At 33.2% G+C, this 16,720-nt stretch overlaps 1 protein-coding gene across 1 annotated transcript; it reads right to left on the reverse strand.

The window, feature by feature from the left end:
* Window positions 1–2,702: 2,702 nt before the first annotated feature.
* LOC116140197 (stromal 70 kDa heat shock-related protein, chloroplastic-like) lies at window positions 2,703–15,674 on the reverse strand. Its single transcript, XM_031425826.1, has 4 exons — window positions 15,519–15,674; window positions 14,725–14,788; window positions 3,318–3,583; window positions 2,703–2,825 (listed from the first exon to the last, which is right to left on the reverse strand). Exons 1-4 carry the CDS (start codon window positions 15,672–15,674, stop codon window positions 2,703–2,705), a joined length of 609 nt encoding a protein of 202 aa, XP_031281686.1.
* Window positions 15,675–16,720: the final 1,046 nt, after the last annotated feature.

Consider the following 16,720-nt stretch of genomic DNA (forward strand, 5'->3'; position numbering starts at 1 on the left):
AAAGTTTTTTGAAAAAAGTTAAAAAAAGTTGAATTGGGCGGATATTACGATGTAGGATTTGGAAATTAATAAAAATACCCCCAATGTTTGTTTATTTACTAAACACTCCTATAATAAAACTTTGAAAGTTAACAAAAACACCCCCAACCCACCCATTGAATAATCATAGCCGGCCACAACCGCCGGAGGGTGGCCGGAGTCGCCGTATCGACGCATGACCAGTTGGATCTTGCCGGTCGTGCGTCGATACGGCCTTTGCCGGCCAGATCCACGGTGGATCTGGCCGGCAAAGGCTAGATCTACTGTTAGATCTGGCCGCATTTGCTCGTCAACAACGGCCAAAGATACGGCCATCATTGATGGTCAACGACGACCAAAGATACGGCCGTCGTTGATGGTCAATGACTACTATATGTTGGCCGTCGCTGACGTCTGGTTACGGCCAAAGATCTGACCTTTTCTGGCTAGATCCACCGTGGATCTGACCGAAAAAGGCTAGATCGACGCACTATCGGCCAGATTCAGCCGGTAGTGCGCCATTACATCAGATTCCAACCAACTTCCAATAGTAGTGGCCGGAATCTGGTATAATGTGGGTTTAGGGGTGTTTTTGCAATTTCGAAAAAAAATATTTAGGGGTATTTAATTAAATTAACAAATTTAAGGGGTTTAAAAAAGTTGAATAATATTGGATAATATTGTGAGTTTTTTGGTATTTTACTGTTTAACTTTTTTGAAAATAATAATAGTATTCCCAAAAACCAACCAAACGGAACCTAAGTTTTGCATTATATTCAGGGTATTCTCATGGTATGAATATAAACTCAACTGGAAACATTTGACCATCAACTAAATTTAATAGGCTAACATTGTCTTTTTATAAACCATTAGTTACCACCTCAATGAAATAAACCCCACCGCACTAGAAAATGCTAAAACAAACAAAATCTTTCCATCATTTTATCTGTTAGCTGCTGAAGATGCGGTTCAAACTAGGGTATGCTAGCTGCACGTAACTTCCCCATACTCATTGAACATACCTACGTAAAAAAAGATAAATAAGTAAACACTGCTTTTACTTCCACACGCCACTTCCCCAAAAGGTTTAATGATAACTCATGCACAATAAATAAACGAAACTTCTGTTGCATGAAGAACTAATTCATTAATAATACACACAAGCATGCTACATTGCGATATAGCAATTTCGACCGCTTCTTCATTGATGTTACAAGACTAATAGAGACCCCCCATTGCAACACAAGATTAAGAAACAGTGTCAAATGGTAACAGTATCATGCAATTCATTAAGATGCAATGAAAAAAAAAAAAATTAAGAGCACCGATTAAGAATAATGAACACAATGAATGAATCTTAATAATGACTGAAATAAGGCTGAAGTAAAAATAATGCATATAAGTAAATAAATATGACACCGATAGTAAGATAATTGAGAACAAACCAGGTCACTGCTTTTCCATGATGAATAATGGGGTAGAGAGAGCGCCACCAGGAAGAAACTAGTCTAGATTCTCTAATTCCAGCAATTTGATAAAGCACAAATCCATCAGAAAGTGGATCCACAATTATCCATATCAATGAACTTTATGGCAAAGTAACTGACGATCAACGAGTAAAAAAAATCAAGCACCTTCAACTAAATCACCCAGAACAAAAGCCACAAAGTAGTCTATTTAAAAAGACAAGTCCAAGTAATAAATGATTTCGACTAAAGAAGGCAAATTTGCATACCTGAAGAAACAGACTTGTTAATTTTGGACAAGCAAGCTTCAATGTTTCCAACGAGCAACAGTTGCTGAATAACATAAAATATTAGTGCATAATAAAGCATATAAATGTTAAGGTAAACCAAGAAAATTCAATTGAAAGAGGACATTGGAACCGTATTTAGAGACTCGCACTTTTCTAGAGAAGAGCCATGACGGAGGTCTTGGCAGAATTTCGGAGAATCCACGGTGGTCACTCGGTTCACTTCTCTCTTTTGGTTCCTCCGTTAGATTTTAGAAGCTTTGAAATGACAGGGCCGGACCCTGGTTTCGGTGATTTGGGTTTGAGTTTGGTTTGTCGATGATGGAGAAGAGAGCATGGAGAAGAAGAACTAAAGAATTTTAAATCTGAAATAATAAAGTAAATAGGAATGGAGAAGAAAACATAGAAAATTAGAATAAATAAATAATTATTCACTGATTATGTGGCATTGCTCAATTCTAGAAATAAGCAATTAAGATATGATGTAAAACTTTTGATGAAGTTTCGGAAATATCATAAATTTTATTATAAGAAAATAAAGAATGCAAGATCATGGCTCTGGAATGAAGAGATAGAATTTTCTATCTTATACACATTTCAAATCCGTTCTCCATGCAACCAAAAAGACAACCCAAACCATCTTCTATCCCTACAAAATCATTTTCTTATACACATTTCCAATCAATTAGAGTGGTAAAAAAACTTGGCTCTTTCTCACTTTCTGTCTGTAAAATCAGCGTCAATGACATCACTGTCCGGTCTCTATGCCGATAAATCTGAAGGGCCAGCTTCAGCCCCAGCCCCAGCTGCAGGGTGCAGGTCCAGCACCGGCTTGGTCGTGAAGGGACTGGCCAAGATGCATGACTTCTTGATTAAGTGCAGGCAAGGAAATCTTTCATTCCCTGGGTAGAACCTCCTGAAATTGCATTCTTTAGCCCTTGTAATTTTTCCTCAACTTTCTCTTTGACAGGGCTCCAAGCTCCTTTAGTTGCTTCTCTGTCTGGTAGACAACCGAATCTGCCTGATAATTCCACCTTTTCTGAAATTTCATTTGCTATAAAACTGGAGAAAAAATCATCAAATAGGTCAAAAGTTGATTGCATTCAAAGCTCCTTTGATCTAACCTTAAAAGTGCTTGAAGTATAACTAGCTCTCATTTCTAAATGCAACCTAAATCTGGTAACAAACACGACAAATATTTAAAAAAAAAAAAAAGACATGAATCCACGTTAACAGTAATACCATTAATCATATAATAATACTATACTTACAAAAAAATCTTACAAAGATTTCTATACAAAATGAGATGATAAAAAATAAATAGAATAGTGAAACAAAAAGTCAAACTCATTAAATTCATTATTCCATTCATTTTTTACTATATCACTTTATATGGAGATCTTTATAAAATTTCATTGTATGTGTTCTTAAGTGAATTATTATAAACCTAAGTCCTGTAGTACTTCCTAACAATAGTCTGAAGCAGCCTATGGTCTTAACTTGAAGCAATTTTGGAATTCAATTAGCTAGTTAGAATCAAACTCACCTCATCACTGAGCAAGATGCTAGCACCTGTAATCGTGATGTCTTGCTTCTTCCCTGTACCGCTGTCAACAGCGGTGACAGAGAGAATACCATTGGCATCAATGTCAAATTTGACTTCAATTTGAGAAACCACTCTGGACCATCTAGACTGAAGCTGCCAAGAGATTAAATGTCCCCAACAAACTCTCACATTAATCTTCAAACTGGTTTGCCGATGGGCAGCAGTTGAGAACACTTCTGAATTGGAAGTGGGATGAGTAATGTTTCCTGGGAAGATGTCCCACAAAATATAGTCATTTAAATTTTTATACATGCTGAAGATGTCTTTCTTCAAAGATATTGTACTTATGGTACTACCATTTTTGTCATAATGGCCTAAATTTGCATTACACAGTTAAGGTTATGAAACTTCAGTATCATCTTCACGTTTAGACTTCCTGCCCACTTCACGAGTAGCAGACGACCTTCCATCGGAGTCAGAGATAGTTTTCTTTGAAGTTTGCGGTGTGTTTGGAATTCCCAGTTCTTTCTTACCTCTTCTTCTCTTATCTCTTATTCTAGATACTTCCAAGTATCATTTTTTATTGCTTCAACACCAAACCAGCTGACTCCTTCTGGGACAAATAATATGTCTAGAGCTTCTAACACGCAGAGAATGTCAATTTTTTCAAGAGCTGTAGTAACACCAAAGAAGCCAAAATAAGGAATGCAAATGTATTTTATATTAATATTAAATTTCTTACTTGGTTCAGATTTTAGATACAGAATCTGGATTATGGTATAAACCACATAATATAAACGGAGAGATATGGATTGAATTGCACACAAACCTCAGAAGATACGTTTAAAAATAATTTCTGGGGCAAAACCATAATTTTTTTTTTTTTTTTGAAGTAATTTTTTTCAATAAAATATTTTTAGTCAGTGGTATAAAATAAATTTTGGGCTTCCATGCAACTTGTATATCTATAAGATATGTTGGGCTTTTTAGGCTTTTTAGGACAATCGGGCCTTGCCCTTCAAAAAACCTAGGATAATCTTTTGGTTAGTGGTCATCCTCAGATACCACTATCCTAATGCATCTTATAGATTCCCTTATTTAATAGGTACTTTATTTTGTTATCATGATATATTAATTTATTCAACAACAATAAAGAATAAAGATACCTTGATGCTTTACGATTTCTTATATAATTAAAATATAGTATATAAAGTTGGGGAAAAAAGATTGCCCCAAATGGTAAGTTGTCCTAGTTCTTTTTATATGTCATTTGATATCATAATGACATCATCAGGCTGACATCAACACGGTGACATCACGGTTCGATCTAGTGGTTGAACTAGTTCGACCAGCTAATCCGATGACCCGATTACCTAATTGGGACACTCCCTGAGTCGAGTTTTAAAACCTTTTGGTTGTTGAATTGGATTTTCAGTCATTTGACACAAAGAGTAATAAAGAGATGAAAGTTTTGCACATTCTAATAAAAAACTTTATATTTACATTTGTTTATTAGTATGACAAAAAATTAATGCTTATTTCAGCTGCAAAGATTTTCCCTAATCTGCCACGTCAAACTTTATATTTACATTTGTTTATTAGTACAACAAAACTTTAGTTTTGCACCTCATCTGTCACGTCAACGAGCTAACACATCACCTCCCAAAAAAAAAACAAAAAAAAATTCTATGAAAAAATTCAAATTCCATTCCCTTCAAACTCTCTCCTTCCCCTAAATAAAAAATCTCTCCCAAAATTGAAATTGCTCTCCTTCCCCTAAATCAAATCTCTCCCAAAATCAAATTTAAACCACCGTTGTCTGTTGTTTACCCCCATCACCGCCAGCTATCATCTACCAAAAAAACTCTGGTTCTCTTTAACTGACCCGAAAAGCTAAAACACAAACAAAACCAAAAACATTTCCTTCCAATTCTCTCAAGTTTCCTTCCTTGGCTTTCACCAACTCTTTCTTCTCTTCTTCAACTCTTCCTCAAACTCCGCTCACCGATTCCTATGTCAATGGTATAAAATAAATTTTGGGCTTCCATGCAGCATGTATATCTATAAGAAATGTTGGGCTTTTTGGGACAATCGGGCCTTGCCCTTCAATAAACCTAAGTAATTAGCATGTAAGTTGCCATGAAGCTTCCATGCAACTTATAAATCTAGAAGAAATGTGGGGCTTGTTAGACAATAGGCAAACACAACTACTTCCACATAAGTGTGGGGTGGGAACTGGGAACCAGCTGAAAATGACGGCGCAAAAGAGTTGTTTGGATAAGAGGTTTAATAAAAAAGATAAATAATAATATTAAAAAATCATTCCAAGTCTCATGTCAGTTTCTCTCATTTGCTTATAAAGAATCTTATTTTTTTTACTATAATAATTTTTTTTAAATATTACTTTTGTAAAATTACCTATAAAAAATATTTCTTTATCGAATGGTTTGATAAGGATTCTTAGATATATTAATGAAAAAACCTTATACCGAACAATTTACCTTGCTCGATAGGTTTAAAAGACTGAACATGTACAACTACGAGATATTCCACCTAACTTAGATTGAAAGTGACTTTGGAAGTTTGGATTTACTGTTTAGCTCGCAAAACTGAGTGACTTTTGAATGGATTTTATTAAGTGAAGCAAGTAAAATCATTCCAACTTCTTTTTGGTTTTTCTTAAAATTAATATTAGATTAAGAGTAAGGATAATCTTTTGGTTAGTGGTCACCCTCGGATACCACAATTCTAATGCAATCTTATGGATTCCCTTATTTAATAGGTACTTTATTAATTTCTGAGCGGCTTGACTTTTCTTGTACCTAACAACCCTTTTTTATTTTATTCATTTAAAAAAAAAAAAAAAAAAAAAAAAAGATAATGGAGAGGGATAAGGATGACGTCATCATGTCCTAGAACATCACCTCGTATAGGTATATTCATTTAATTATTAATTAGATGATTTCATCTAATTTGTACATACTTTGAAGTTGGAGGGGTTTGATCTAACATCCCCTAATCTTATGAACTAAAGTTTCATACTTTGAAGTTATTAAAAAGTAAACCAATCTTATAAACTTTATATTAATAAGTAAATAATATTAGTAGACGAGATTGGTTTACTTATTAATGATTATGAACTAAAGTTATATCCATGACTCATTTATAGTTGAGNTATTAATTAGATGATTTCATCTAATTTGTACATACTTTGAAGTTGGAGGGGTTTGATCTAACATCCCCTAATCTTATGAACTAAAGTTTCATACTTTGAAGTTATTAAAAAGTAAACCAATCTTATAAACTTTATATTAATAAGTAAATAATATTAGTAGACGAGATTGGTTTACTTATTAATGATTATGAACTAAAGTTATATCGTGCATGACTCATTTATAGTTGAGTCCAAATCCCTAGGAGAACTTATTGTGACATAAAATCATATCCACAATTTGAGGAACCAACTTATTGTCACGATTATATGAGATATCATTTAATATAAAGTCACTTAATCATATTTTATCAAGTTGTATAAAAAATATTGTATATGTAATATTATACATAAAATTAAGATTAAATGACGATGTGTGTTTAGTATAACCATGGTTTTAAAGCCCAGTCGGTTCAACCGATTGAACAGGGAACCGGTGATAGAGTCGGGTTGGTTCGACTAAAAAATTAGAATTTTCAAATAACCCAGTTTAAACCACAGTTAGCCCGGATTTTTTGTTATGAATCATCGGTCCAATCGGTTCAACCCAATGGTTGAACCGTTTTTTTATTATTTTTTTATATGTCATATTGATGTCGGAATGATATCATCACGCTAACATCAGTATGATGAAATCACGGTTCGACTCGATGATTAAACTGGTTTGATCAACCAATCTGATGACCCGATGACCTGACTGGATCACTCATTAGGTCGTGTTTTAAAACCTTGAGTATAACCTTTTGTTTGTTCAATTGGATTCTGAGTCATTTGACACAAAGACTAATAAAGAGAAGAAAGTTTTGCACATTCTAATAAACAACTTTATATTTACATTTGTTTATTAGTACGACAAAAAATTAATGCTTATTTCAGCTGCAAAGATTTTATAAACATTATAAAATCCAATCTCTAACATCCCCTAATCTTATGAACTAAAGTTACATACTTTGAAGTTATTAATATTAATGTTATTTACTTATAACTTTAGTTCATAATCATTAAAAAGTAAACCAATCTTATAAACATTATATTAATAAGTAAATAATATTAGTACACGAGATTGGTTTCCTTATTAATGATTATGAACTAAAGTTATATCCATGACTCATTTATAGTTGAGTCCAAATCCCTGGTAGAACTTATTGTGGCGTAAAATCATATCCAAAATTTGAAGAACCAACTTATTGTCATGCTTATATGAGATGTCATTTAATTTAAAATCACTTAATTATATTTTGTCACATCAAGTTATATAAGAAATATTGTATATGTAGTATTATACATAAAATTAATATGAAATTACGATGTGTGTTTAGTATAACCATGGTTTTAAAACCCGACCCGACCGGTTCAACCGATTAAATCGGGAATCGGTGATCGAGCCAGGTTTGTTCAATTAAAAAACCAGAATTTTCAAAAGACCTAGTTTGAATCACAATTAGACCGTATTTTTTGTTACGAACCATCGGTCCAATTGATTCGACTCAACAATTAAACTGTTTTTTATTATTTTTTATATGTCATGTTGATGTCAGAATGATATCATCACACTGACATCAGTATGATGAAATCACGGTTTGACCCAACTTTTAAACCGGTTTGATATGACCCGATGACCTAACTAGATCACTCATCAGGTCGTGTTTTAAAACCTTGAGTATAACCTTTTGGTTGTTCAATTGGATTATGAGTCATTTGACACAAAAGGTAATAAAGAGAGGAAAGTTCTGCACATTTTAATAAAGAACTTTATATTTACATTTGTTTATTAGTACGACAAAAAATTAATGCTTATTTCAGCCGCAAAGATTTTAATGCCTTTATGATTGCAAATTCTAATAGAGGACAGGTTTTGTTCATGAATCATCCAACTTACTATTTCAAGTTTCAACTTACTATTTCAATCAAAGAACCTTTAGATGGTACTGCTACTATCGGAAATCTCACCTAAGAAATATTAATTCTATTTAAAACACAACAGGGACTCGTTATTGAAGATAAAGCAAGACTTAAACTTAAAAAGGGGCTTATCAAAAAAAGTGTATAGGGATTTCAGTGTCGAGTAGTCACATTTGATCACTATTGTTGGTAGTGAAAGTAGGCCAAATTGGTCAAAAAAGAATCAATTATCTCATACTTACATACTCTCTAGTTAATGTTTATGTTCTTCTGGGTCCCGATGATCACTTTCTCTTAGTGATTAAAACTTTTAGATTTATATCTACTGTCCTCAAATTCTAGTGAGGTATATAACATTTCCATGCTATAACATATAAATCCATCAAACTAGTTCTATGAGATGGAGTTTGAAATTAAAATCTTGCTTCGAACTTGGAGTGTCTGTCAAACCCTATAATTTATATATAAAAAAAATTTGAAACAATAATAGTTAAATTTGGTTATATGGGTGCTCATAAGGAGATCCAAACTTCGAACTTTATGAGAGCAAATCACATGTACTGCCGTAAACATGAAAGATGTAAACATGCTTAATGGTTGTAATATTTGTCTTCCTTTCCCATGCGTTACTAGCTAGTTGCATTATATAATAGAATAGAGACTTTGTGGAAAAAAATAATGTTTCTCCAAGTCATAGAACATATAGAGATTGTTTTAAATATAGAGGGTCAAGAATGTGAAGAAAACTCCAAGGTACAAAAGGATCCAATTGTCAGGCAGCACTTCTAAAAGACATTGATCAATGCTCATGAGCTCTTATATGCAACCATTAAATCCAAAAGAAAAGGCTATATATATATATATATATATATATATATATATAAAGAAGCATCACTATCTCTTGTTAAGAAGTTGATTTTTTTTTAATTCAGAACAAAAGATTTGATGACATGACATGTCGACATAATAGAGTTCAAAGCTAAAGGTGGCCATCCAATTTATGTAAAGGGCACTTGTCTATGGCAGTATCAGGAGAAAGACAAGAATTAAAAAAACTTGGCTTTGCTAAAACAACCAAGTGTGTGCTTGTCTTTTGGAATATCTTTTTTCTTCTCTACACGGATAATCTATAAATCAAAGAAGTCTATGATTATTAAATGACACAAACCCATGAAGTACGACTAAAGAAAAAAAAACATTTATTATAAACGATGTTGAAATAAGGATTCCATACATATATCCGCCCGCCCCATGTCATATGGTACCTTTCCCGAGCATTTTTGAATATTATATCACTAAAAACAATTCTATTATAAAGAATTCTTTTCCTCTTATTTAAAAATTTATTATATCAATTTTATTAAGTAAAAAAAGTATATATTTTATGTACAGCATTTTCAAGATTTTTTTTTATATTTTTTATATCTAATTATTATTTTAATTGTTTAATTTATAATCAGATAAGACAAAATTGTTTTTGTGTTTTTTACATGATCTTCTTGTTAAATAATGGATTTGAGTAACGGCAGTTATCTACGGATGAAATAGTCATTATATTATAATATTTGAGTTTGTAATGTCACTTGGTTATATACCTCTAGAATATAATTGCCCTAAATTAATTGATTTATAAATAAGAACTTTGACGGGTGCTGCTTATAGCTAGAAATCGCACTAAAAGATTGTATAGAGAAAAAACGAGAGAAGATGCCAGATTTCCATGTAATCCTCCATCCTCCTCCTCTTGAAACTCAAAACCCTGCCTCCATCCAAAGGTTTTATTCTCTCTCTTTTCACTTTTCTTTTTCATTAGATTCATATTCATTTTCAAATTCATATAAATATGATAAGGATGCAGTTTTTTTTTTTCATTAGATTGATATTCATTATTAAATTCATATAAATATGATGAGAATTTGTTTTGTAGGGAGCAAAACTTTATTTCCTTGGCGCAATTCAATGAGGCCTTTAGTTTGTGCATTCCGGTGCTTTTGGCTTTTTTATGTTGAAGGACAAGTTGGCATGGATTGTTACGTGGCAGTTGAGTCATATTAAAAGGTTGTTAAACGTCAGAGTGTGTTAGTGTAATTAGTTAAGAATCAGAAATGCATGTGTAAACAGTGCATGCGTTTGTATATAAGCTATACAGTGTCACGTGAATAAAAAAAAAAAAAACTGAATTCTTCTTCTCTTCAAGTTATTCAATTTCTTCTTCTCTCAAATCTTAACATTTTACAATTGAATCCTCCTCCTCAATCGAAAATTCATCCTACAAATTTGTACTCTTTTTCTTTTATAGTGGCCACACTCATTTACTATCTCTCTTCTACTGCTTCCACCAAGCTTAATATTTCTCACCCCACAAAGTCTCAACTCTTTGGCGTAGTTGCTTTCATATCGGGATCTCTTGCTTCAATCTTATTGATCTCTAATGTTGTCTCGTACTTGACTGAGTTAATAATTCTTATTTTATGGGCTTTCTTGTCTATTTTGCTTGTTCATCAACATGTCCCATTAAACAAGAAGGAAACGTACGAAAAGCTTGGAGGAAAGATGAAGAACATTAAGGAGGTGTTTGTCTAAGCTTTTAAGTTGGTCAAACTAGCTTATTATTAGTATATGCCCTAGAAACCAATCGTGTCGTCAGTTCCAAGACATTATGTTTTGTATATATATGTTAATGTATATATTTTGTATATAAATTTTATCTTATCAATAGAAGAAAGTATTCTTATTTCACATATAGTTTATTTCTTCATTTATATATATGTATTACATATGAAATGCCTGGATGATATAGGGTGTGTTTGGTTCATTATTTTGGATAGGATTTTGAGAATAATTTTGGATAGTTGGATAGGGGAGTATTACGAGGTAAAATTTAAAAATTTATAAAAAAAACCCCAAGGTTTGCTAATTTAATTAAACACCCCTAATATGTAAAATGACAAAAACACCCCCACCAACCGCAGTGCCAGATTTCGAAACCACTGCCGGAATCTGGCTGAAAAATTGCGTTACGACACAGACCGGTCGGATTTGTGTCGTAACGCATCGATATGGTCGGAAAATGTTAGATCTACGGCTAAATGTGGTCGTTGATGGCCGCAGAGGTCTATCTTCGGCCAAAGATATGGCAGTCGTTTTCGGTCAACGATGGCCAAAAAAAATTAGTTGATGAGCGCATAAGCTAGCCCGAACACCCTAATTACCAAAAAAAAAATTTGGTCACACATTGCCACTGTTTGAGGTATTAGAAATACCCTAGATAGATGTAACTTAAAATGAAATAGAATATGATTATTACACCACCAGCTTTAGGCTAGTATAAATACCCTTTTTTCTTACTCTTAAGCCTTATACAATCTATATCCAACGTAACACCATTATCTATTCTATTACTTTTCATCCCCAACCAACCAATTTGAAGAATAAACTCAACTGGTTTACTCAATAATGTTTTTATAAAATATTGTTTTTGTTACTTTTTCTTCAGTAAGAGACAAGAATCATTACCGACTTACCCTCCAACACTGAAGGTTCAATATTGGCGCTGATGTTGGATTTTGAAGTGTCAGCATCATTGATTGTTTTATTAAAGACAAAATAAGTGACTGAATTGACTATATTTGTGATAATATTAATATATTATTATGCTGGTTTCGCTTCACTATCAACGCGAAAATCAAGTGGTAGTTTTCCTTTTTTTTTTTTTTATTCTTTAAATTGATACAAAATCAAACAATTCAAACGAAGCTTATATTATTAATTCAAAGCTTTAACAAATCCACAATGGGTCTAACTTGTTTTGTGTAGATCCTATTATTTATAAAAAAGAAAAAAAAATATTAAAGAATCATCGAGTCTCTTGTGATAGTTTTTCTCTCATTTGCGTTTAAGGAATCTTATTTTTTTTTTACTATAATATTTTTTTATAAAATCATTACTTTATTCATAACCCCCCAGCTGCAGGATTGCCTATAAATAGCTCATGCATAACCTGTGCCAGTGCCTCTATAATAATAAGAAGATAGAATCGTATTAAAGTTGTATATTCCTAGAAATATTTATAGTATAAAGTTTGTTTTAACTAAAATTGTTGGCATTGTCATGGACATTCACTTTTCTTTTGTTGATTATGTATTGTTTGTTATCACATTGTTGACGCTTGATTTTGGACGCCACCCACTCGCACGTGCAAAGTGCTAAAAGATCCTTAGAAATTACACGTGATGGATCTATGAAATTTGAATATGGTGTCTAAGTTATATACGTTGCAGAAACATAATAAAGTTGGCAAGTGGGTTTTTATAGTGGTTTCAGTGTTTAAAAGTGAATCTTACGTCCACTGTTATTTTATTATTCTCTAGCTATTTCTATGGTATTGCCCATAAGGCATACAAAGATGGAGAAAAGCTTTGATTACAGAAGAAATAATTAAATGAGCTCAAATCTATGCCTAACTCTCATCTGTTCACCTCCCCCTTTTTTTGTGAAGAGAAGTACCAATTTATACATCTTTGAGGTCAATGTATGAATGTTTTGCAGTTTCCTTAACCCATGGAAGACACTCATTCGTTCATCTCTTGAAAGGAGATAGGTTGGTATGAATATCTTTGAGGAGGTATGAGCTTGGCACTATACGAAAAGAGCATTTATTGAGCTGACATAATCATGACTTTTTAGACATACACATAAAAAATGGATATTCAGTTTATATATTTATATAAATCTTATATTAAGATTGTTTCCATCTAGAGCATCACTCTACATTCTCATTCTGATTTGCTTATGACCCTTTTTGTGTACATGATCCTGAGGTTTGGAAATTTTCTTCGAAACTTCAAGTAGCAAGAGTATTCTAAATTTTGCTGTTTTTCATCAAAGCTTGGATGCTTTGTGTACATGGCTCACACTGAGTTCATACTGTTAAAAGTTTTGCAGCAATAGCATTAATTTAAACATCTTTTATACCCAGTTATCTACTCTGAGGTCCTTGGAAGATCTGGATTCTTTGCTTTTCCTGCATCAATCAATGAAGGAAATTTCTCTGAAATCAATGAAACGATTGGAACTGCTCTCAAACAAACAAAAATATTTAAAGTTTTCTATCTTAGCCATTGAATACCTATACTTGTCTAAATAAACTTCAGTTTTCTTGATGTTCTCTCTCTTTATTGCCTCTTCCAACTGTTCCTTCCGAAGTGTTAAATAAAGGAAAAGCTATGGCTGATGCTTATAGACGTGCAAATGAAGAGGAAGAAGCGGAATTTTGGACCTGAAATTAAAGAGTTGGAGTAATACTGTAAATTTATTCATATTTGGGTGACATTTGAGTCTCTTATAATTTTTGTGGGGATTGATAGTGGAAGGGTTAAGTTTTGCATTTATTCATATGGTATGAATCTGAACTCAACTGGAAACATTTGACCATCAACTAAATTTAATAGGCTAACATTGTCTCTTTATAAACCATTAGCTGAAATAAACCCCACTGCACTGAAAATGCTAAAGCAAACAAAAATTTTCCATCATTTTATCTTTTAGCTGTTGAAGATGCGGTTCAAACTAGGTATGCTAGCTGCACGTAACCTCCCCATACTCATTGAACATTCCTACATAAAAAAGATAAATAAGTAATCACTGCTTTTACTTCCACACACCACTTCCCAAAAGTTTAATAATCGCTCTTGCTCAAAATAAACGAAACTTCTGTTGCATGAAAACTAATTCATTAATAATACACACAAGCATGCTACATTGCGATATACAATTTCGACCGCTTCTTCATTGATGTTACAAGACTAGAAGACCCCTGTTGCAACACAAATTAAGAAACAATGTAAATGGTAACAGGATCATGCAATTCATAAATGCAATGAAAAAAACAAAAATTGAGCACCGATTAAGAATAATGAACACATGAATGAATCTTAATAATGACTGAAATAAAGCTGAAGTAAAATAATGCACATAAAATAAATATGACACCGATAGTAGATAATTGAGAACAAATCAGGTCACTGCTGTTCCATATGAATAATGGATTAGAGAGAGCGCCCCAGAAAGAAACTAGTCTAGATCTCTCTAATTCCAGCAATTTGATAGAACACAAATCCATCAGAAAGTGGATCCACAATTATCCCTTCAATGAACTTTATGGCAAAGTAACTGACGGTAAACGAGTAAAAAAATCAACCTTCAACAAAGCCACAAAACAAAAGCCACAAAGTAGTCTATTGCAAAGCAGGTCAAAAAATAATGATTTCGACTAAAGAAGGCAATTTTGCATACCTGAAGAAACAGACTTGTTAATTTTGGACAAGAAAGCTTCAACGTTTCCACGAATAACAGTTTGCTGAATAACATAAAATATTGTGCACAATAAGCATATAAATGTTAAGCTAAACCAAGAAAAAGGGAAATAGATACCTCAATTGAGAAATCACAAAGTGATACAAGCCACCTTCACAATCCTGACACCATGAAAATTAGAATAAAGTCAACATAATTCAATTGAAAGAGGACATTGGATCCGTATTGGGAGACTCACCCTTTCCTAGAAAGAGCCGCGATAGAGGTAGTGGCAGAATTTCGGAGAACCCACGGTGGTCCCTCGGTTCACTTCTCTCTTTTGGTTCCTCCGTTAGATTTAGAAGCTTTGAAATGATAGGCCGGACCCTGGTTTTGGTGATTTGGATTAGAGTTTGGTTTGTCGCCGATGAGAAGAGAGCATGGAGAAGAAGAACTAGAGAATTTGAAATCTGAATATATAAAGTAAATAGAATGGAGAAGAAAACATAGAAAATTAGAATAAATAAATAATTATTCATTGATTAGTGGCATTGCTCAATTCTATAATAATCAATTAAGGTATGATGTAAAACTTTTGATGAAGTTTCGGAAATATCATAATTTTTATTAAAAATAAATAATTCAAGATTTGGCACGGAATGAAGATATAATTATCTATCTTATACACATTTCAAATCCGTTCTCCATGCAACAAAAAGACAACCCAACACCATCTTCCATCCTACAAAATCATTTTCTATCCAGATTCTCAATCATTAGAGTGGTAAAAAAACTTGCTCTTTCTCACTTTCTGTCTGTAAATCAGCGTCAATGACATCACTGCCCGGTCTCTTTGCCGATAAATCGGAAGGGCCAGCTTCAGCCCCAGCCCCAGGTGCAGGGTGCAGGTCCAGCACGGCTTGGTCGTGAAGGGACTGGCCAAGATGCATGACTTCTTGATTAAGTGCAGGCAAGGAAATCTTTCATTCCCTGGGTAGAGCCTCCGGAATTGCATTCTTTAGCTATAATTTTTGCCTCAACTTTCTTTTGACAGGGCTCCAAGCTCCTTTATTTGCTTCTCTGTCTGTAGACAACCGAATCTGCCTGATAATTCCACCTTTTTTGAAATTTCATTTGCTATAAACACTGGATAAAAATCATCAAATAGGTCAAATTGATTGCATTCAAAGCTCTTTTGATCAACCTAAAAAGTGCTTGAAGTATAGCTAGCTCTCAGTTCTATATGCAACCTAAATCTGGTAACAAACAGACAAATATTTTAAAAAAAAAAAAAAAGCATGAATCCCCATTAACAGTAATACCATTTATCATAAAGTTCTTAAGTGAATTATTATAAACCTAAATCCTGCAGTACTTCCGAACATAGTCTGAAGCAGCCTATGGTCATAACTTGAGCAATTTTGGAATTCAATTAGCTAGTTAGAATCAACTCACCTCATCACTGGAAAGATGCTAGCACCTGTAATCGTGATGTCTTGCTTCTTCCCTGTACCGCTGTCACAGCGGTGACAGAGAGAATGCCATTGGCATCAATGTCAAATTTGACTTCAATTTGAGAAACCATCTAGCCTGAAGCTGCCGAGAGATTAAATGCCCAACAAACTCTCACATTAATCTCCACACTGGTTTGCCGATGGGCAGCAGTTGAGAACAGTTCTATTCGAAGTGATGAGAATGTTTCATGGAAAGATGTCCATAAAATATAGACATTTAAATTTTTTTTTTTTTAATTTTTATGTACTGAAGACGTCTTTCTTCAAATATATTGTACTAATGACGAAAACGAGACAACACAGGAACAAAATATAATAGTAACAAATCAAACAGTTAAACAAAGAAAAATAATACACGCGATTTACCCTGGTTCACCTAATGTGGTTATGTCCGCTGAGTCATATTTATTGCATATCCTCACCTCTCTCGTACAATGAATGAATTGCTTTCACGCCCATAACAGAAACAATAGATTATATAC

This window comes from Pistacia vera, unplaced genomic scaffold, assembly GCF_008641045.1.
Source record: "Pistacia vera cultivar Batoury unplaced genomic scaffold, PisVer_v2 Contig365, whole genome shotgun sequence".
Taxonomy (NCBI): domain Eukaryota; kingdom Viridiplantae; phylum Streptophyta; class Magnoliopsida; order Sapindales; family Anacardiaceae; genus Pistacia; species Pistacia vera.